General features: G+C 36.8%; 1 protein-coding gene across 11 annotated transcripts in view; it reads right to left on the reverse strand.

The window, feature by feature from the left end:
* LOC106874333 (coiled-coil domain-containing protein 171) overlaps positions 1-24233 on the reverse strand; it is a 186359-nt gene that overhangs the window by 2002 nt on the left and 160124 nt on the right. For all 11 annotated transcript variants that reach the window (XM_014922027.3, XM_014922026.3, XM_014922028.3 and 8 more), the window contains 4 exons: positions 24059-24113; positions 11706-11828; positions 9643-9789; positions 6476-6564 (listed from right to left, as the gene is read on the reverse strand). In XM_014922027.3, the coding sequence (XP_014777513.1) occupies positions 6476-6564; positions 9643-9789; positions 11706-11828; positions 24059-24113 (414 nt within the window). The remainder of the gene's footprint in view (positions 1-6475; positions 6565-9642; positions 9790-11705; positions 11829-24058; positions 24114-24233) is intronic.

Raw genomic sequence — 24233 nt, forward strand, 5'->3', positions numbered from 1 at the left:
GTTGTTTATTGGTCAGTAAATCAGGAGATTACTACCTTACTTGGAAATGGGTGAAGGTCAGTGACAGGAAAGGCATCAAGCCATAGAAATTCTGCCTTGACAAATTCTGTCTGACCCAGGAAAGCAAGGAAAAGTGGTTGTTAAAACTATGATGATGATGGTGATAATAATTAATTTACTTTACTTATGATGTTAAGGCTTGTAAGAAAGGCATTAATGTTATAAATTCCCTTTTCTTCACATTCTTTTATTTTTTTAGAGCTTTGGTAATATATGCATAGAATGTATTTCAATGGGTGAATGAGTCAAGTAATTAAGCTGAAAACTAAGATTTAATTAGTTTTTTAAGATTTCAATCTTCATCAGCAGCAGAAATCATTTAGAAACAAATTACTCTCTGAAAAACCAGTAGTGCCAGCAGAGAGCTCCTTCAAATGCAGTCGCTGTATACAAGATTGCCACTCCAGTGAGGGCCTATACAGCCACAGAAGATGCTATATTACCATCAGCAGCTGACACAATTTCTTTGGGCACAGATCCATGACCTCTCGAAACTGATGGATGCCTACTACTCTCTGATCTGGTTTGATTAAAACTTTTTAGACTTTTCTTTTGATCACTTGATTCTTAGGGCAGCTTCTCAAGAAATGTTTTCCTTTCCTTTTCTTTTGTATTTCACAATATATTGAATTATTATTCAAGGCTGTTTTACTGCTGGTTGCCTGCTGCCTTGTTGAGAGTGACTTATGACCTATAACAATTTGTTTTTCAGTTATAGCACTCTTAAGTCATTTATGCCATTGATAACAAAACACTTTGACACTTTTGATTTTTCATTGATCAAAAGTCCCTATCAGTAAATAAGCAACTTATTATATATCACACATCATAAGTAAAAGTGTGGTTGGGTGGTAAAGAGTTTAACTTCATAATCACTGGGTTCTAGGTTCAATCCTGTTGTGTAGAACCTTCAGCAAATGAGATACTATAACCTTAGGTTAACTTAAACCTTGTAAGTGGAATTGGGCAGACAGAAAGTGGGCAGAAGTACACCATATAGACTGTCTTCTTCTTGATTGAAGAATTAATCTGATGCTTGACCCTTGAAAGCTTTTAATAGGGTCCAAATATTCACACCAAGTCCTCAGTTTCTTCATATGCTCTTTCTTATAGTAGAGTTCTTGTTTCCACAATCAGTTTTGGAAACCCTGCAAAAGATCATTAGCATTGCCCTTCATCCTTAGACTTAAGTCATAAAGAAAGAAAAATATAACGTGAATGTAAGGTAAATAGTTCACTTTCATTTGTTCATCATAGTCATTATTGGTTCAGACATCAGAGTGGCAAAAGGTAATGAATTACTGGTTAAAAGTAATAATACTAAACCATACTTTGAAGGAGCATTTCATATGTGTATATTGCAACAGCATCTGACTCTTCTATCAATACTAATATTATATATTTACATTATCATCCACAGATGTTGGCTAATGAAATTGTCATATTTTTTCCTCAACTTCACAAATATATACAAATAATTTTTACAAATGACTTTTTTTTTTTCATCAAAATTCTCAAGTTACTTAATTTTCTGAATTCATTTTATGATAATGTTAATGTCACCAGTTTTCAACAAACGTCTATCAATATTTGCTGTGTAATTTAAGATTAGCTCTGATGCTGCATCAATAATCTAATCAAAGCACAAGTAATATTTTAGGAGTTAAAGGTCACTCCAGTAGCTTTTATATGACAGTTTCATGAATCTATATTATTATGCTTTAGTACATTGATTAAATAGGATTTGTTTAGTACATTGCTCAAGCCTATATAATTACAGAGTAAACAATTATAGAAATTTCTTTTGAAATTTTTTTGCTGTCTTTCTCACACTGACCTAAAAGTGATTGATACTACAAAAATAGACTAATTCTTGGTTTTCAAGAATATTTTCTGAAGGTTAGTATATGATACTATACTACTGTTTGAAATATAAGACACCGAGGTCAATTACACAAACATTCCACCCATAATAGTAAAGTTCACATTAAAATGTATAATTGAGTTGAGCATAAGAATAATTATACTGTGAGGAAATGAAAACATGAAGTTGCTTCCTTCCGGTCACTGTATGATTATTTTTAATCATATTTTTGATGACTGTATTAAATACATTAATACTGATTTAACCTATGAGGTGATATCAAAAAGTTTCCTGACTAGTTATGTTTAATAAAAAATAACTTATTCACCTAAATTTTAACATCATTCTCTTCAAAATAGTCCTCTTGCACAGCAATACACCAGTCCCAGTGTATCTACCCCTTTTGGAATTTGGCCTGGAAGTCGTTTTGCATAAGTGAGTTGAGGACCTTCTGTGATTCACTCTGGATCTTGACAATGGTGTTAAAATGGCAACCTTTGAGCTGCATCTTCATCTTGGGGAAAAGATGGAAGTCTGCAGGTGCTAAATCTGGTGAATAGGGTGAGTGCAGAAGTGATACTATGTTTTTGGTGAGAAACTCACAATTGAGGAAAGCTTGGTGATGGGGTGCATTGTCATCATGAAGAATCCAATTCTTCACAGATGTTAGGATTGCCTACACAGACCCATGTAGCAGACCAACAACATCAGCAATGTCATTGATTGTCCTCCAATGGTCTTCATGCACAAGCTGATGAATTTTCTCCACATTTCTGGGGGCGATGCTCATGGCAGGTCGCCCAGATCACTCATAATCTTCCAGGGGTGTTTTTCTGCTTTAGAAGCACCCATAGCACTTGAAATATTGTGTATGATTCATTGCCTCATTGCTATAAGCTTGCCAAAGCATGCTCAGTGTCTCTGTAGCAGACTTCCCAAGTTTAATGCAAAATTCCACATTGGCTCTTTGTTCCAACTTCCTGTCCATGACAAAAATCACAGCCTACAGCATACAAATTTTACAGCTTGCAAAGTAAACACAGCAATGCCACATGGCATACTGCCTCATGAAGGTCACTGCTAGATCTCACTGTGCATGCAACCATGTGTTGCCTTCTGTTGGTGCACTACAAAACTAGCTCAGGAACTTTTTGATACCACCAGTATATGGTCAGTTTACACTATTCACCTGCAACATTGGCTTCATATTCTGCCAGAAAAACATTTTGGCTTTACTCAATAAAGTCTGATTGCAGTTGAATCAAGGATAAAAGGAAAATTAGATCTGGTTATAGAGTTTTATAAGAAATTTTCTATCCTTGAAAATTGATAGTCTGCATGATTTACACACAAACACATATGCTGGCATGCGCATGTGCATGTGTGTTTACCCACTTATATTCATTTACTGTAGATTGAATCTTTACTCCCTTTATTAAACTTATCTTAATTTTGGTTATGCTAGTCATTACTTGTTCCACACACAATAACATCATCATTATAAGGAAATGTTACATTTAGATGCTAAACTGTAATTATATTATAAATTATTTTTTGAAAATCCGCTATGGCATTCTTCAACCCAAAAGACATTTTACAAAACTGATATTGCTCATCTCTTTTGAAAAAAAATTGACTAGAATAGTATCAGCTCTACAATTTTTAAAAATACCCTTCAAAATTTGAGGAGTGGTCAAACCATAAATTGAGACTGTAGATGAAGTTCAATTGTATTTCATCTCCCCACCTTTGAGGAGAGGCACAAAACTTCATCCCAACATTTATCAATGGACGTTAATGATGACTATTTTAATACTTTTGCTTGTAGTATTGCATCATGTAAGCTTGAGATCATTATTTTCAAGTAATCTTTGTAGTGCATCATTCTGTTGGAATCAAATCATAAGGGTATCCTGTATGCCTTCTTCAGTGGCACATATCTCAGCTTAATATCACAAGGTATGAATAAAGTTTATGATAAAATCTCATACTTGCTATTTACAAATTGCCACAAAGTGGCTGGCAAAAGCTATATTTTCTGGTTTAATATAGAAAGACACAAGTTTATTAAAGCAATGAGGAAAGGTGTTATACAGGGTGTCCACAAAGTCTGGGTACATGGAAATTAACACATACTTTAAGAAATTATTATTTCTTATATTTAATTGTTTATGTCATGATTTTATTTACTCCATATACTCAAATGGGGATTAACACATACTTTAAGAAATTATTATTTCTTATATTCAATTGTTTATGTTATCATTTTATTTACTCCATGTACCCAGACCTTGTGGACACCCTGTATAATACAACTACCTTTCTGATGCAATATACTCATGGAAATTTTCAGAAATATAGTTTAATTATAAGAGTTTCTTATCTTCTTTTGATATGGTGACCTTGATTTAAAAATTTTGAAAATGCAATACCAATATGACTGCTATTTTTTTTAACTATTTGGATCTGAAGGAAAGGGCAGTGCCTATGATCTTTGTAGATCTCCAAGATAGATGGGTTTGAGACTGTTAATGTTCTGCTAAAATATCTTATGTCAATATCTGCAAGAAAGACATGAATAGAGAAAAGAATCCAGAGGACCATTGTTCCTGGGGTGGAGGGAATTTTTCTGAAAGATTACAAAAATTTCTGAACACAATTGAGTAGATAAGAAATACTTCCATAAGTTTTGTTCAGTGACGTCATTCTTTTTTATTTAACATTGTACTGATAGTCATATGACATGCATATACACATGACAAAGTTCACATTTCACCACAGTTTGTAATGTTAGAAAGCTAATCTGATGTTTAAAAGGCGCCATCAAATAATATTGTAGACACTAAATTTATTTTTTTCCAATTCATTATCAAATTAATCTAGATATTCTATTAGATACATTAAAACCAAATTAGATATTAAAACCAATTAATACTAAAGTTATTTTTAATTGGATTCCTCATGTAAAAATAAAAGAAAATGGTCTAAGTCATGTAATATTTGGCAGGGCACACAATATTTAATTTGAGCAAAAATTTTGGAATAAAACAGGGTTCAGTTAAAATTATTTATTAATGTTAGTGCTATGAGTTGTATTATGAAGGGAAAAGAAAACTTTTAAGATAACAATGAAAAAAAAAAGGCATGAATAATTTAACTACTCCCAATTGTCACCTGATTCACTATTTCCTTTAATTCTCACTATGTAATTGGGTCACAATGAAGAAGATAAAGCTGCAGTGTAAATACCTCCATAATTATTTCATTACTATTTTGAAGGGCCAGACAGGACAGCAGCAGTGATATAATATGAATGTTTTTTAGGAACAATAAATTTAGGAAGGAGGGTGTTGATAGTGGCAGACTAATTCATATTTCACATATTTTTTTCTTTTGTAAGTTAGTTTAATCCTTTTATGAAAGAGCTAAAATGTTAATTTGACAAAATGTGAGGCTTTATCTTGCTCACTTGTTTACTAATGAGAACAAGCTCCATCTATTTCAAACAAAAAGATATTCTCTAAACAAAAAATAATGTAACTTTATGTAACTTTAGAATAATTAAACAGCTGAACAAATTACATGAACCAATTTTTACAAAAATCTACCAGATGATTTGAAGTGTTTCTGTATACCGTAGAGAGAATTCTGTATAGTGTAGGTGAAGTTCTACATAATGGTAGGTATCATAGATGAAAAGATGCTGCTCATGTAATGTTCACTTTTCCATGATTTCATGGATCAGGTAGAATTTGTTGAGGTAGATTTTCTATGGCTTTTCTGTTGCTAACCCTGAGCTGTTTCTAAGCAAGGTAATATTTCCCCATGGCTTGGAGCATAGATATATCTTCATAGTAGACAGGAAATGAAGGACACTGCTTGTATGACAGTGATGCTTGTTTACAAGTGTCATGTGATGCCAAGATAAGGAGACATGATCACAAACACATGCACATATCATCAAGCTTCTTTCAGTTTCCATCTACCTAGTACACCCATGGGGCTTTGGTCAGTCTGAGACTATAGCAGAAGACATTTGGCCAAGGTGCCACACAGTGGGACTGAACCTGAAACCTCATGGTTGTGAATTAGACTTTTTAACCACATTCATGCCTGCACCTTAATAAATGACAGAATAATCTGTGAGAGGGTAACCCCTAATTGCTTGTTTTTGTTTTTCAAACACTCATGAGGAGAAATTACTCAGTGAAGGCAAAATGGAATATAATCAACGTTATCAAGAGCGGATTGAAAACTTAGAGCACAAAAAATCTCATTATGTCTGTACTTCTATGTACAAAACCTTTTAATAATATAAATAACACTACGGTGGTAGACCTGGCATGCTGTCTAGTTTAACACTGTCAGCTGGATCAGACCATCAGTTCTCTCCTGACACTGATCTTCAGATGTTCCAGATAGACATCAGCCATATAAATTTTATTAACATGCGGAGTTCTGTAAAAGTCACTCTTAAATTATAAAATAACACCCTGTCTGATGCAATCAAGACAAAATAAGTGCCTATGTATAGTTAAAAAATTAACTTACTTGGGTATTAAAGATATATCTCTGTGCTTTGGTTTTAGGTTAGTTTTAAAACTGTTGTCATCCTTGGAGGGAAAGGAAGCATAGTCTACCTGGAAAATGTGAAACAATATTCATTAAAAGTAATTAGAATGTTGAGAAGACAAACAAGTCACCAACATTGCTTGTGTCCTCAGCTGTAGTCATCATTTTATGATCTTGTAGTGAACACTTGAGTGAAATTTCTCTCTCCCCTTCATTATATATACGTGCATTTGAACATAGCAGGTAACAGCTAGCCTTTGACTGCTATTTGAACCCCGTTATGTCCACTACTCCGATTAGTTGGTATTGGCGCAATTTGTCTCCTACTCTGTCGAGCCAATCTGCAGTGTATAACCGATCGGAGCCTCTAAATAAAATCATGTGAGACAGCCTGTTCTCAACCCAGTTTTGAGTGTACAGCTCCTTATAAAAACCTAGTCTCTCCTCGTCTCTAGTCTTTGATTCCAGACCTTTAAGGTCTAGCCACTGACCACACAAGACACAGCCAATTCCAGCAACGACACCACAGAGCCATGTTGAGACTTACCAACATCGTCCAATAGCATTATGGCAATCTCTTTCTTTGTTGCCACCATCATCTTCTTAATGTTGTCAACATCATCTCTCTACACAGCTCAACAAGCAATTCACGCAGGTTCCAATACTTCATTGCTTGCAAATTACTTCACCATGGATCAACAGTGAATATATAACCTGCGAGGACTCCTGTACCAAGTGACCCAGGCAGCAGCATCGCAGTCACAACTTTGTACGACATGCGTCATGTATGACATACTGTAACTGGCTCAGCATCATGGCCACACCTTCTTGATACTGTATTTCAGCTACTGTGTACAATTGATTACAAACTGGTACTCTAATTCTTATGTCTGAACATTCTTCTAACTTCTCATTATAGACTCTTTCACTGTCTACTTCACTGCTATTCTTATATGTACTTAACGCACACACATACAACCATGCCTGTACACACATACACTTTGTCCTCATGATGGCCTTAAAAATCATGCTAAACCTGAACTTGTCTGTGCTACTACCAAGTAAAACGCACTGAGTCCACTCTGCAGAGTGGTTGGTATTAGGAAGGGCATCATCATCATCATCATCGTTTAACGTCCGCTTTCCATGCTAGCATGGGTCGGACGATTTGAGTGAGGACTGGTGCAACCGGATGGCTACACCAGGCTCCAATCTAATTTGGCAGAGTTTCTACAGCTGGATGCCCTTCCTAACGCCAACCACTCAGAGAGTGTAGTGGGTGCTTTTACGTGTCACCCGCACGAAAATGGCCACGCTCGAAATGGTGTCTTTTATGTGCCACCCGCACAAGAGCCAGTCCAGGGGCACTGGCAACGATCTCGCTCGAAAACCCTACAAGGCCAGTCAGGTGGTACTGGCAACGGTCACGCTCAGGATGGTACATCTTATGTGCCACCCGCACAAGAGCCAGTCCAGGGGCCCTGGCAACGATCTCACTTGGCTTGCCGGGTCTTCTCACGCACAGCACATTTCCAAAGGTCTCGGTTAGTAGTCATCCCCTCTGTGAGGCCCGATGTTCGAAGGTCTTGCCTCACCACCTCAGCCCAGGTCTTCCTGGGCCTACCTCTTCCACGGGTTCCCTCAACTGTTAGGGAGTGGTACTTTTTCACGCAGCTATCCTCATTCATTCTCACCACATGTCCAAACCAGCGCAATCGTCTCTCTTGCACACCACTACTGATGCTTCTTATGTTCAGCTTTTCTCTCAAGATACTTACACTCTGACGGGTATGCACATTTACATTACACATCCAGCGGAGGATACTGGCTTCATTCCTTGCGAGCTTACGCATGTCCTCAGCAGTCACAGCCCATGTTTCACTGCCATGTAGCATGGCTGTTCGTACACATGCGTCATACAGTCTGCCTTTTACTCTGAGTGAGAGTCCCTTTGTCGCCAGCAGAGGTAAGAGCTCTCTAAACTTGGCCCAGGCTATTCTTATTCTAGCAGTTACACTTTCAGCGCACCCACCCCGACTACTAACTTGGTCACCTAGATAGCGGAAGCTATCAACTACCTCTAGTTTTTCTCCCTGGAATGAGATAGAAGTTGTTTCCTGTTTGTTTACAGTGTTTATTGCACCTGAACATCTGCCACATACAAAGACTAACTTTGTAGTTAATCTGCCTTTGATATTGCTGCACCTCTTATGTGTCCATAGCTTGCACCGGGTACATCTTATAGAGTTACTACCTACTCCTTTACTGCATACTGAGCAGGGCCATCTACCTGAAGGGGTTTGTGTTTTATCTACCTTCCTACTTATTAGGATTTTGGTTTTTGCTAGGTTGACTCTAAGGCCCTTCGATTCTAGTCCTTGCTTCCACACCTTAAACTTCTCCTCTACTTCTGATAGTGACTGCGCAATTAGTGCAAGGTCATCAGCATAGAGGAGCTCCCAGGGGCAACCTGTCTTGAATTCCTCTGTGATCACCTGGAGGACTATGATAAATAGGAGGGGGCTGAGGACGGAACCTTGGTGGACCCCTACCTCTACCCGGAATTCATTACTGTACTCATTTCCAACCTTCACCTTACTGACAGCATCTCTGTACATGGCTCGCACAGCTCTCACTAACCATTCTTCTATCCCAAGTTTCCTCATTGACCACCAGATAAGGGATCGGGGGACCCTGTCAAAGGCTTTCTCCATGTCAACGAAGGCCAGGTACAGAGGTTTATCCTTGGCTAGATATTTCTCCTGCAGCTGTCTCACTAGAAATATGGCATCAGTGGTGCTTTTACCTGGCACGAACCCAAACTGCATCTCATCTAAATTGATTTGCTCCCTAATTAGTTGGGCTATGACCCTCTCCGTAACTTTCATAACCTGATCTAACAGCTTGATGCCTCTGTAATTATTAGTATCTAAAACCCCCACGAAAATAGACACAATAGCCTGGGGTAGTCTTCTACCTGGCTGGTTCCTGTCAACCATCCTACCCATGCATGCATGGAAGATGGACATTAAATGATGATGATGACGATGATAGATGCTTTCTTCAGAATATAGCTCTGGAAGCGTGAGATTAAAGGAAATAACATACCAAATATATGAGAGAGAGAGAGAGAGAAACTGACTTACCATTTCATCTCTTTTTTGATGAATAACATTAGAAAATTCAACTTTCAGTGTGTTAAGGTGTTCTCGCATGGAGCTCACTTCTTCTTCTAGAATAGCAACTTTACGGAAAGCTTGGAGCTGACAATCAACAAAGGACTTCACCAAATTCTTTAATAGAAAGAAATTCATAATTATAATATTGTTATGATCATTATCTATTTTTCAAAAGTTTCATGCTAGTTTCTATTTCACCATTAAATGAACCTATATGTCTTGAGGCATAAGCAGAATTTTTTTTTTCTGTGAATGTAGGAGTTTGTATGTTATATCTGTATTGCTTTAGTTTCTGGATGGGTAATGTCAGTGTGCACACATGACAGAGTGTAAATGATTTAAGAGGAAAACTAAGTATAAGAGGGATCAGATGTTGCGTGCAAGAGAGAAGACTGCACTGGTTTGGTCATGTGATGAGTATGGATGAGGACGGCTGCATAAAGAAGTGCTGAGCTCTAATTGTGGAGGGAACCTGTGGAAGGGGTAGACTTAGGAAGACGTGGGACAAAGTGGTGAGAAAGGATCTTCAGACGATGGGCCTCACTGAGGAAATGACAAGGGACAGGGAGTTGTGGTGATTTACTGTACTTGAAAAGATACATCAAGCTAAGTAAAACTGCTGTTATCCATACATACAGGGTCATCCTTTACAGGTGCTGGTGCCACATAAATGCACTCATGCCAGTACTGCATAAACACACTCATGCCAGTGGCATGGTAAAAGCGCCAAGCACACTCTGTAAAGTGGTTGGCACAAGGAAGGGCATCCAGCCATAGAAACCATGCCAGAACAGACAAATGGAGTCTTGACAACTCCCTGGCTGGCCAGCTCCTGTTAAACTGTCCAACCCATGCCAGCATGGAAAATGGACGTTAAATAATGATAATGATTATATATATATATATATATATATATATATATGTACAGTAGCAGACTGAGTCTAAAAATATTGGTTGCCAGGAGACTAAGGGAGCCCACCCATAACTACAATGCTATCATTTAATTATTCTTTTGTTAAAAGTATTCTTCTCAACTGTCTTCAAACAGCCAGACAGAAATAATTAATGCATTCTTCCAGGAATTAATAAAAAATTCTCCAACTTGAGGGGATGGGCCCCTTAGATATTAACACGGGCTCCCATATATGGATGCTAATGGCACAGGGGCCCACTTGCCGTCGGGCAAGCTGGCAACTTGGCCTGTCTGCCACTGTGTATATATAAATTGTCAGTGGATCACATATCCGAAAAAGAAGCACACATTAAAAGTTAGAGCAGTAATGTATTTACACGAAGTTAAATTTATGTCCAGCCATGACCAATGGTTTCACATCCATAAAGTGCTTAGCTTTATAGATGACTTGTCAGGCTCCACTGGCTGCAGGCATATCTCATAATCTCCATATGTCCACGGTCATTGGAGTCTGATGAATTGTTTATATATTGCCTATATATTGGAGCCTGGTGTGGCTTCCTGGCTTGCCAGTCTCCAGTCAAACCGTCCAACCCATGTCAGCATGGAAAACAGACATTAAACGATGATGATGATGATGCGTGGAGGTGTAGTTGTGTGATAAGAAGTTTGCTTCCCAACCACATGGTTCCAGGTTCAGCCCCATTGCATAGTATCTTGAGCAAGTGTTTTTTACTATGGCACCAAGTCAACCAAAGCCTTGTGAGTAGATTTGGTATGTGTGTGTGTGTGTGTGTATGTTTGTGTCGCCTTGTTTTGACATTGCATGATAGTTGTAAAATGGTTGTCACTGTCATAAAAGCAGTATCATTCGTTTCCAATATTCTGCAAAAACATGTTTGGCCATAGGAAGTGTTATTTTGTATGGAAACAGGTGAGTATTGGTGACAGGAAGGACATCCAACCATAGAAAATCCTCCTCAATAATCTCCATCCAATCCAGAAAAGCACAGAGAAGTGGGTATTAAAATGGCGGTGATATATGCAAACCAATACATTGAAATTTATAAGTGAAATTTTATCATTGAAGTGTTAATGCTAAACAGAAAAAACTTACTTGACAAGCTATGAGTTCTGGTGCAGTTTTACCAATGACAGAAGGAATGTGTTCAGCTTTTAACAACAAAGGAAGGGATGAACAGGGATCACAGGTTTTGGAGAAGCTAATTTGTTCTTTCACCTGAAGAAATAAATATGATAAATAATGAGAATGAATGTCATTAATTTACTGAGATCATATTACTAACAGTCTTATGATAAAACTTTAATCTTTAGTTAACTTTAATGTCTAAAAGGTTTTAAACAATTTCATCTCGAGATTTATCTCACCCTACAATTTTTCTTTTTCACTGTTTATCATATAGTGAGAACCTGGCTGAGGTTCAAGCCAAAATTCTCAGATTTCCCGTGTCTAAAATCATGATCTAATATATTTCCCACGTAAAAGCACCCACTACACTCTCTGAGTGGTTGGCGTTAGGAAGGGCATCCAGCTGTAGAAACTCTGCCAAATCAGATTGGAGCCTGGTGTAGCCATCTGGTTTCACCAGTCCTCAGTCAAATCGTCCAACCCATGCTAGCATGGAAAGCGGACGTTAAACGACGACGACGACGACGACAAAAAGGTATTAATGCCTGTATGAATATGATTTGACCAATTGACATTAGCTGAGGCACTAAGGCAGAACTGCATAGAAAGCATGCAAGATTTCATATAAAACAAATTCAAGAATCTCCTGAGTGAACAGTTATTTAAAGGTGAGTTATTTCAACTTAAATTTGCACAAGTCGGTCGGTTTTCTTGTGTGGTAGTCTCTCATCTTGCTTATCTTTCTCTCCTATTCACAGGCTTTAAGTAGTAGTGTCAATCAAAGAATGCTCATTATATGCTATGATTCATATGCCCTGTACTATTTACACAATATTTATTAAATGCATGTAAGTAAATACAGTGCCGTGGTAAGTAAAATATGTGGCATTTCAAATGAATCTTAGTGTGGTTATTGTCAACACATGCAATCTAACAGCCTACCTGACATGAGAATACCTAGAAAAAAAGATAAGACTAACATCCACACTAAAATCCCTTCCCTCAATACACAAAAATCTGTACATTCCCAGTAGACTACTGCCAAGAACCAAAATATTAGACATAAATTACATTGGAGGAGTTATTAATATGAGCAAGCACAAATGAAATACTATGAATCGATGAAATGATTTAATGTAAGAAGTCAATGAATTTTGTTGTTAAGGAAAAATATTTTTGCGTTGAAGGTGAACCAATAATAAAACTATAGATGTATTTAAACAGAAACAAAATATGTTTGGAGAACTACAAGGGTTGGTTGAAAAGTTCATAGGCTGACCAAGATACTCTCATGGAATATGACTAACTGAGGTTTATTTTTCAACATAATCTCCCATGTGGTCCACATACTTCGTTTATTGGTGTTGTTGTGCTTAGAAGAGACTTTCATCCTATTGGTCAAAAAATCATCAACAGCAGATATGACATCCTCATCACTGCAATGCTGATTCTCAACCAAGTACTTTTTCATGTTGGGGAACAGTTGATAGTCAGATGGAGCCAAATCAAGAGAATAGGGAGGGTGATCAACCAGTTCAAAGACACAGTTATGCACAGCAGCTATTGAAACCAAGGATTTGTGTGTTGGAGCATTGTTCAGATGAAACAAGAACTCTTTTTGTCAGTTTTCCTGGGTGTTTGGTCTTGATAGTCTTTTGTAACTGCCTCAGCAAATTGGCATAGTACTCTCCATTGATGGTGTAGCCCTTTGAAGATAGTCAATAAACACAAAGCCTTCTGCATCCCAGAAAACTGATGCCATTACATTCCCTGTAGATGAAATGACCTTGACCTTATTTGGAACATGTGAGGAGGGGATCTTTCCACTGCATGAATAACCTCTTTGTCTCTGGCTCAAAGTGATGAACCCAACACTTATCCTGGTTTAAGAAACTCTCCAGGAAACCACCTGAATCTGCCACAAACAACACCAGATTTTCCCATGATGTTGTCAGCCTGGTGCACTTTTGATCAGGTGTCAGAAAACATGAACCCACAGAACAGAAGCCTTCATCATTGTGCACAATATTCTCAACTCTCTCACAATATATTCTAATAGCAATGACTATTAGTGTTGCCTGTCATCTATCACCATGTGGTGAACACAATCGATGTTTTCTTCAGTGGTGGCAGTTGCTGCATGTCCAGATGTTGAGTCATCTTTAAGATTCTCCCTTCCCCTCCTAAACTCAGCTGCCTACTTTTGCACTGTTGATAAAGCTGGAACATCATCTGCTAATGTAGCAAGCATGTCAGCATAAATGTCCTTGGGGGCAAAAACCCTTCTTCTGCAGGTACTTGATAACACCTGATGTCAAATTTTGTCCATTTTCAAGAGAAGTTACTAGTAGTTACTTTTGAAGTCTTCTCTGAACGGTCAGATGTCAGTTTACCTGGGACCCCCCCCCCCCAAAAAAAAAACAATGCAGTTATTAATAAGAAGTGTTGAAATTAATGCATGCAAAATTTCACAACTATAGCATTACTCCTCCATAGTCAGCCTATGAACTTTTCAGCCCACCCTTATATAGGAAACAAAAGACTTACCCTTTCTGTACAAAGTTGAAGTATTTTAGGGGTGTGTTGGAAGTGTATGATGTATTACAGGGAAGTGGATGAAAAGGATTGGCTACTATCACACAAAAACAATTAGTTTATCAGTCAAGTAGGCTAATGATAATTTAAACAATGAAAGGCAGGTGTTTTTTTTTTCTCAGATGTATTACAAGAATAATAAAATGAACACTGAAGTCTATAGAGAAGGGGATTCCTCAAGCTCTCACTAATCTAATACACTTTGTCGAGAAGACTGTTTGAAAATGAAATAATACATTTGTTTCTGGTATAGAGTGCCAAAGTCAATGTGAGTTAGAAAGCAGATCAAGATCCATCAAAAAAACCTCAATGAAGTTACTTGATTTAACTGCTATTTTGCACAGTTTGAGGACCACATGGACTCATATATGTATGTAGTTGACTGAGAAATCATTGAAAGGTCTCATATTTGGTACATGTGTATGATAGATTTAAGATTTTGCTGTTGTGTAATCCCACTTCAATGTATCACAGGTCTACTCTGATCAAGCAGACATGATTATTGATAAATGACTAGGAACAATACACAAATCCAGAGTTCTGTCTAGTTTAGAACTATATTCCATCTGCAGGTGTGTAGTCATTAAGAAAAATAAGTACTGGGGTCAATTCATTTGATTAATTCAAGGTGGAGTGTGGTGTCCCAGCATGGCCACAGTCTAATGACTGAAACAAGTAAAAGATAAAAGTTATATATTTATATTGTTATATCTGGGGAGAGTCATTCTGCTTTAATACCTTATTAATTAACACACTCACTGGTTCAATTTCCACTCATTTACTTTATTTTTTTCTAAAATATATATATATAAAATCATCATCATCATCATTTAATGTCTATTTTCCATGCTGGCATAGGTTCCAGTCTGATTTGCCAAGGTTTCTATGGCTGGACGTCCTTCCTAATGCCAACCACTTTACAGTGTGTGCTGGGTGCTTTTAACGTGTCACTGCATGAGCACTTTTATGTGGCACCAGCACAAGTGCTTTTTACATGACACTGGCACTGGACTCTTGCAGGCTAGTCCTCTGCACCAGGTGGAGTGGCTTAACACTTCTGCTTTGAAGTTTCAAGTCTTCTTGAGTGCAGCAAGGCACCAGGTATCTTGGTCCTATACACAAACTAAATGTGAGAATATCATCATCATTATTTAACAGCCACACACATACATGCACACACGCACACACACTATCTAATACTTGGCCACTAAGCATATTACTGGTACTATTTTCTTCCAAATGGAAGAAATTAAAGTTTTCAGTTCAGAAAATTTCAGTTTTTTATTCATAAACAACCAATTTGTGAGTGAATTATATGGTGTAAACCACTGAATACCACTCTACAGATTTTATACTTTTATTAATATAGTTATGGAAGGGCAAATAAATTGCAGTAGAAGTGTATATATATATTGCAGTACAAGTATGTGCATATATTGTGGCCGACAGATGTGTATATTGTAACAGAAATGTGTATAGATATTGTATCTGTGATGAGTGCACACATTGTAACATAGGGTGGATTTTATGCTAGAGATATATGCTATATATATATATATAGTAACAGTAGTGAATGAGTAATAAAGCAGAGGCATATATATACATTGTTGCAGAGATGTGTATATCATCATCATCTATATATTGAGAATAAATCAGTTGTGACAAATTCTATGTTCACAAAGGTTCATGTTGAAAGTAAAAAAAACAGTTGCTCTATAAAAGTATTTCTGCTGAAAACAATAGAATTGAATTATATAACAAAGTAGTAAATTGGTAAGTGTAAAGTGGTTCAAGGGAATTTACACAGATACTGAAGTGGAATAACAATGATTCCTTAAATTGGCATAAGTATTATATTTTCAAAGTGTTTACCTTGATTAATTAACAATTAAAGTCTGTTATCTAGTCTATCTGATGATAAGTACTGAACACAATAATGGACTAATTACACCTTGACAGCATTATTGCTGCTTTATTAGAAATGGGCTTTATCAGTTTAATTGATTGGTTGGGTGATTAAAAAACAGACTTGATTAGGCCATTTAATGGTAGAGTAGTGTGTCAGCATAGTGGTTTTAATGCTGGTCATGTTGGTAATGGTGGGGGAAATACTAACATAAATGATGATGATGATGAATTTGTTTTTAATAGGTTCTACTATGAAAACTACTTCCCTGTGGATATAGTTTAAAAAAATAAACTGCAATAGCCACCTTCATTTCTATTGTCACTATCACCCCCATTGTTATCAACACATGATCACTATCACTAGAAACATGACTGCCACCACTCCAAAACCCTGCCCTCACAACCATCACCAAAAACAACAAGAATTAGGTCAAGTGGACTAATTCTGAAACTTTGCAAGATACTTAGGTGTGTATTTAACTCTGCAAGGAGTGCAATCCAAAATAAGCAAAATTAGCTTTGTCCAGAAAGAAATGTCAAGATATTTTTCAGTTTCAAGGAATAAAATTACACTATTCTGGACATTTGACAGGGTAACTTAGTAATAGTGAACTCAGTGATGAGGTTGAGGGGACAAATATTATAGGTTCAAATTTTGCTACAAGGTGGATAATTTGACATTGGTTTCGATGATGAGCATCTATTAGTGTGATCAGCTGGATTCTTTCTCCATCCATGCTGATAGTCTCACCAAGCACCACAAAAACTGGTTACTCCCACAGAAAAGCCATCACCGCTATAGTGTTAGTCCTCCAGTAACCTGTGACACATCTCACTCTACCATGTGTAGCAGCAAATGCGATGTCACTAAATTAATACTGCAGCCAGCAGACAAAATGGTGACAACTGCCTACCAGCATCCTGTCTGACCATGTGGGCTTGAGAACAAAGATAGGATCTGATGTCACTTCTGAATTGTGGCCTAACATCTAGAAGCCATCTTGAATTTATCTCATTTCCTCTGACTTGTTCTCCAAATACTTGATGAGTTACGTTTGTTCTACAAGCCTACAAAACTCTAAATTGCATGGAGCCAAATCAGACTGTTATTAAATAATATATGTAACTCCTAACAAATATGCCACTTTCTTTCATTTGTCCACTCATTCACTCATCTATATAATAGTGCATATACACTGTATATGTATGTATGCATGCGCGTATATCTATATACATATCTTTCTCTCTCTCTTTGATTCTTCAGCCCCTGCTATCACATTAGCTAGTACAATAAACACCTCCGTCTATTTTTAGAAACTTGACCATTATATCTTATTCTTCCTTTTTGAGGTTTACTATTCACTTTAGTAACCTCCCACTCCTGTACTATTTTCTGTACCCGTCCCTTCACCTTAGTGCCTTTCAAACATATCACCCCACCTCCCACATATTCCTTCCTTACATTCTTATCTCATCCTATCCCTCCCCTACTCCTCTCCCATCCTCCTCCTAATATCTTGACCACCATCTAACACTCCTTTTTCATTTTCTCTTCCTCTTTCTTTCTTCTTTTCTCACCTATTCCTTTAAACCACTCTCCTCATTTTAACATACATATCTATTCTCTTCTCTCTATCTACTGAATACTACTACTATGTTCTCAAAATTTCTTTCACACCACAAGACTCTTTTGAATGAACAGCACATGGAATCTATGTCTCCACACTTTTCATTTGTAATAACAAAATATGAACTATCAGAATTTACACAAGAAGTATTTCTACCATTTCCACACCCCCACTTTCCTTGGATATTGGAACTGCAACTATAACTTCCTACATATATTTTTATTTGTACTTTAATTCTTTTATTTCCCTTTATACTTATTTCCATCCTTTTCCAAAATAACTCCTTATATTGAACTCTACTATCTCCCTCTATTTAACTTTCACATTGTCTCTGATAAGAGATATCCCTAATATCTCAGAAACAACTGTAAGAGTAACTTTCTCTTTATAAATGTCCTGAAAATTCCATACAGCCTTGGCTTTGTCTCATTTTATTTAACATATATATATATATATATATATATATATATATATATATATATATATGAGAGAGTTACCAAAAGAAACTGGAATTTTGCAATATGATTTTCTTCACTTAGTTTTACATGTTTACACCTTTATCACTTTCAAAGTAGTCTCAATTTGAAGCAATGCATCAGTCCAGGTATGTTTCCCACTATTTGAAACAGTGCTGGAACTCTTTTGAAGTGATGCCTTTTAATGCCTCTGTTAGTTTTTTCTTCACCTCTCCCACATCTGCAAATTTCATAGCACCACCTTTCATCACCAATGATGACCTTCAGAAAAAGGTTTGGATCAACTGCCAATACTTCTTTCAGTTCACAACACGCATTCAGTTGTGACTGCTTTTGATCTTCTATGAGCAAGGGAGGCACACATTTTGCTGCAACTCCTTTCATTTGCAATTCCTCACTCAAAATTCGTTGGCAGGAGCTCCAGGATACACCAGTCATATCAATAAGTTCGTTGATTGTTTAGTGATGAAGTATGTCCAAATCAGGCAGTGATGACGTCATCAACAAAGTGCTAATCTTATTTTTATTTTGGGATATCAGTGCAGATAAGTAGATTTTTCACTGGAACTTTAGGGTATTACACATTAAATTTAATTTTTATTAATTTCTAGAACTGTCTTTCACAAAATCATAAGGACACACACACAGATAATAAGTTGAGCTTACAGGTCAATGATATAATGTAAGTATTGTGTAAAAGAAAACAGGCTTTAAATTACAATACACTTATACACACAAACATACAATTTCTATACTATCATTCTCTCACATGACTATTAATTATATCTGAATAGACCTATTTTACATATGTTTTAAATGAAATACTAGTGTATTAAATAATAAGCATAGTGACCTAAATCATGGAAAAATATGCCACACATATTATGAAACAAAAAAATGCATCACATTAACCAACACAAAGCTTCTATCTTACCATCCTCACCACTGTTCAATGCAACAGCCATCTCATTTAACAAATTGTATTCCAACTATCTAAGGCTTAGAACAACACTTTAGGATGGCGCCTGGAAAAGTTATATTTCTGAAATGACATACCAGTGGTTAGATTTAGAGGCAGCTATGAACCGAAGTCCATGCGATGGTTAGATAATTCATAAGGTGTAATATATGCTGTCAGTGGCCAATTTTTTGAATGAGACTATGATTCAGTACAAATTTGTTATTTCCAAGACAATATGTATACTATTTCTAATAGATAAACATTTTTATTTCTTAATATATTATTCGCAATTCAATAACTCACTGTAAAAAGAATGGTGCAATGCCATTCATACCACAACAATCTGGTTAGGATAACATTAATGCATACAAAACATATATTTCAAATCTCATGTCAGGAGAGAAGGAAGTGCTCATGACCATTTACAGGTCTTCTGAGACTGGTGGGAGAGAAGGGGAAAGGTATCCTTGAACCAGAGACCTGATCTGAATGTTTGCAACAGAGTGAGCTCTGCTAAATACAGTGTTATGTTTCTATGCTAAGCTTTCATGCTAGCAACCAGGATCTTAGACATAGAAATCTTCACTGATAGTCTTCCCTTGGACTCACAATTTCCAAATATGCTTTGGAAATTAGAGTGAAAGAGACCAAGCTGCTCTGGTCTCTTCATTTTAGAAAACCTTTACATTAGGCACAAGTGTGGTTGTGTGGTTAAGAATCTTGCTTTCTAACCACATGATTCTGAGTTCAGTCCCACTGCATGGCACCTTGGACAAGTGTCTTCTATTCCAGCCTCAGACTGACCAAAACATTGTGAGTGGATTTGGTAAATGGAAACTGAAAGAAACCCATTGTACTCAAACACATACATACATACATACATACATGCATGCATATATACATACATTCATACATACATACATACATGTGTGTGTATGCCTTTGTGTCTATGTTTGTCTCTCACCATCACTTGACAACTGGTGTTTATGTTCCCATAATTTAGCAGTTCAGCAAAATATATCAATAGAATAAGTATATGGGTTAAAAGAAAAATAAGTATTTGGGTTGATTCATTTGACTAAAAATTCATTGATGCAGTTTTCTAGCATGGCTGCAGTCAACTGACTGAAACAAGTAAAAGATTATCTGCCACCCTACTTAATTATGAAGCAAAATCTAAATTGATTTTGATCTCTCAATGCACACCCCAATTTCTTCCTGTAAATTTTGATGAAAACCTTCCTGAGGTATCTGAGTGATACCATAAATAACAGCTGATGTCATAAACTATAACTACATGACTAACTGAACTTTAAACTGTTATCTGCTATGCTATTATTATTTATTTTCACTTAGTAGTTGTCTAGACAAAAGCTGGATGTATAAATGTTTAGTAAGAGGTAAGGAGCAATCCCAGTTACCACATACCATAGAGAGAGGAAACAAAAATGTGGTCAATTGATGTGTCAGACATAATAGCCAAATCTACAACTCTTATCAATAAAAAAAGAAAGGATACTTTGAAAAATGTAGATTTAGAAATATATTGAGAAAAGACTAAGTAACCACAGCTTGAACAGCAATAAAATGTAGATTTGCTGAATCATGCTTGCCTGAGGATAATATAGTTTCTGGTTGAAAATCGTTCTTCATTAAGATATTTTATACCACATACTTATCAGACATAACATAAGGTAAACCACGGGTTGGACGATTTGACTGAGGACTGGTGAAACCAGATGGCTACACCAGGCTCCAATCTGATTTGGCAGAGTTTCTACAGCTGGATGCCCTTCCTAACGCCAACCACTCAGAGAGTGTAGTGGGTGCTTTTACGTGTCACCCGCACGAAGGCCAGTCAGGCGGTACTGGCAACGGCCATGCTCAAAATGGTGCATTTCATGTGCCACCCGCACAAAAAAGAAAAAAAAAAAAGGGATTTCATGTGTCACCCGCACATGAGCCAGTCCAGGGGAACCAGCAACGATCTTGCTCGAACATCCTACAACGGCCCCGCACAAGAGCCAGTCCAGGGGCACTGGCAATGGTCTCGCTCGAAAAATTTCTTGTGTCACCCGCACAAGGATATTTATCTCTCATCAGATGCAGTACATTTTTTGTCAATCTTACCTTAATGGAAGAGTACCATAAAAACCCATGTAATTTACGCACTTTTTCGCAAAAACAAAAATAAACTTTAGTGGGTGCGTAAATTACATGAGTAGATCATTTCCAGAATTTTTTAAGTAATTTTTTTTGTTGAAAAATGATGTACAAATGTAAACATTCGTACTGGAAGTTGATTCATTTAATGTCAGAATAGGTTTTTACAGAAAAAATATAATGAAGTTGACTTTTATTTATGCTGGACGGTATAATGCTTACTTTTTCTGTATAGATTTACTAAAACCATTAAATGGCTAATTACTTTTTTAAGTTTGACGTTCATGCTGGTAATCACAGTCTGGGGAATATTTTATTGCATCTAAAGCTGACAACATCATAATTTATCTTTGCGCATGTAAACTCACTAAGTGAATATGACTTAGTGTTCCTACAGAAACTTTCATTTACTTTATACAATGTTTAATGTCATTTCACATCCATGTTGAATTATGCAGCAATCTTATATTATCTTCATAGAACAATTGTAATGTATGTATTACCAGTTCTTTTGATATAGTAGAATTTTGCTATTCTTGTTTGTCTCCTCACAGATGTGTATATTCTAATAAGTCACTTCTTAAATTTCACACTTCTCTTGTTCAATAAATACTGAGTTAAACTTGCAAAGCTGTTTATTTTCTCCTTTCGATTTTTAATGTTTATTTTAGTAGGTTACCAAACTATCAGCTAAAACAATAATGACAAATTTTAAAGTTTGCTTGATATTTTATAAGTGTGAAAAGGATTAAAATTTCGATACTCTATATCAAAGGTTCCGACAAGAATAGACAGAAAATCAGAGCTTGAGACAAGAAAACACTTTCGATCAATCAGAATTCTGTTTACATAATCAGTTTGATCGGTCACCTTCCTCTGTCGGTTGAGTAAAGTGTCATTCAAGCTGATGTTTATTGGTAATCAAACTTAATCTGCAACACCTGTATGTATTTACCAGCTTTCTTTTCTTTTCATGTGATCATGATTTGAGAAGACATACAGAAGTATGCTAAAGATTGGACATAATCTCTTGTGGGCAAGAAATGTAAAATAAAGTTTATTATAAACAACATAAATATTTTGTAATTTAATAGCTTTCAGTGTGATACCTGTTAAACAGAAATTATTTTTATTTAATGAAAATTTAATAAAATCTAATCATAAGTAAGTGAAATTATGCTAAATACAACTAAATTGAAAACCTGTTCCCCCTGACCATATTGGCAATTCTGAAACGTTTGGATGCAAATTTTACATGAGTAGAAGCTTTTTTTAACAATTTTTATCCTAAAAATCACCTGCGTAAATTACACAGGTGCGCAAATTACATGGCTTTTTACAGTAAACTATATATCATCATCATCATCATCATTTAACGTCTGTTTTCCATACTGGTATGAGTAGGATGGTCTGACAGGAGTTGGTAGGGCTGGGAGCTGCACCAGGGTCCTTTCTCTCTTCTGGCATGGTTTTTATGGCTGGATGCCCTTCTTAATGCCAACCACTTTACAAAAGTGCACTGGGTGCTTTTTACTTGGCACCAGTACCAATATTTTTACATGGTATAGGTATAGGAGTTCTTTCACATTATGGGTGTTTTTATGTGGTGCCAGCATGGATGCTTTTTATATAGTGCTGGCATAAGTGCTTTTTATGGAATGGGTGCTTTTTACGTGGTGCCAGCACAGGTGCTCTTAACTTAGGGTTGGCATCAGTACCTGCGGGGTGACAAGGATGTCTCAGCTGAGAGAGGGAGAGCAACTGAGAGAAGTGGCCATGTGCCAGGTAAGAGGTTGGAGTATGACAGAGGGTCAAGGATAGCTGTCTTACTACAGAGGAGATACTTGGTTACCCCAGCAGGACAAAGAAGCAGAGGGAGATGGTAAAGAGTTAGAGGGAAAGACAGTGACAGTCAGAGTGAGGAAGAGAGGGCCTACCCACAGGGAACAGTGGGGGAAGTATAAATAGTACAGAGGAGATATCATCATCATCATCTATTGTCTGTTGTCCATGCTGGCATGGGTTGGACGGTTTGACCAGGGCTGGTAAGCTGAGGGGCTGCACCACACTCCAGTCTGATTTGGCATGGTTTCTATGGCTGGATACCCTTCCTAATCTAACCACTCCAAGAATGTAATGGGTGCTTTTATATGCCACCAGCACAAGTGCCAGTTGCATAACACCGGTATCTGCCATGATTATGATTTCACTTGGCTTGATGGGTCTTCTACTCAAGCACAGCAAATTGCTAAAGGTCTCAGTCATTTTTCATTGCCTCTGTGCGGCCCAACACTCAAAAGGTGCCTTTTATGTCTCCTTTACATGACACTGGCATCGGCCACAACTACGATTTCACTTGTCTTCCCAAGTCTTCTGAAGTATGGTATATTGTCAAAAGTCTTGGTCACTAGTCAGTGCCTCTGTGAGGCCCAATGTTTGAAGATCATGCTTCACCACTTTGGCCCATGTCTTCCTGAGTCTACCTCTTCCACAGGTTCCCTCTACAGTTAGAGATTAGCACTTCTATGTCAAAACAAGACATTGTCTACCATATCCCTTATTTAATACACAGCATTCAATAATACATACCTTGTCAAATTGTTTATGGACTGACTTCAAGTATTTCTGTAAAACCATTTTGTCTCTAAAACAAGGAAATATAAAAACGCTCATATTAAACATGGAATCTACTAAAAATATATAAAAAGAGCTATATAATCAACTAGATGTGAAGTATATATCACTTACATATTTATTAAACTTA

Source organism: Octopus bimaculoides, chromosome 2, assembly GCF_046866305.1.
Source record: "Octopus bimaculoides isolate indiv1 chromosome 2, ASM4686630v1, whole genome shotgun sequence".
Classification (NCBI taxonomy): domain Eukaryota; kingdom Metazoa; phylum Mollusca; class Cephalopoda; order Octopoda; family Octopodidae; genus Octopus; species Octopus bimaculoides.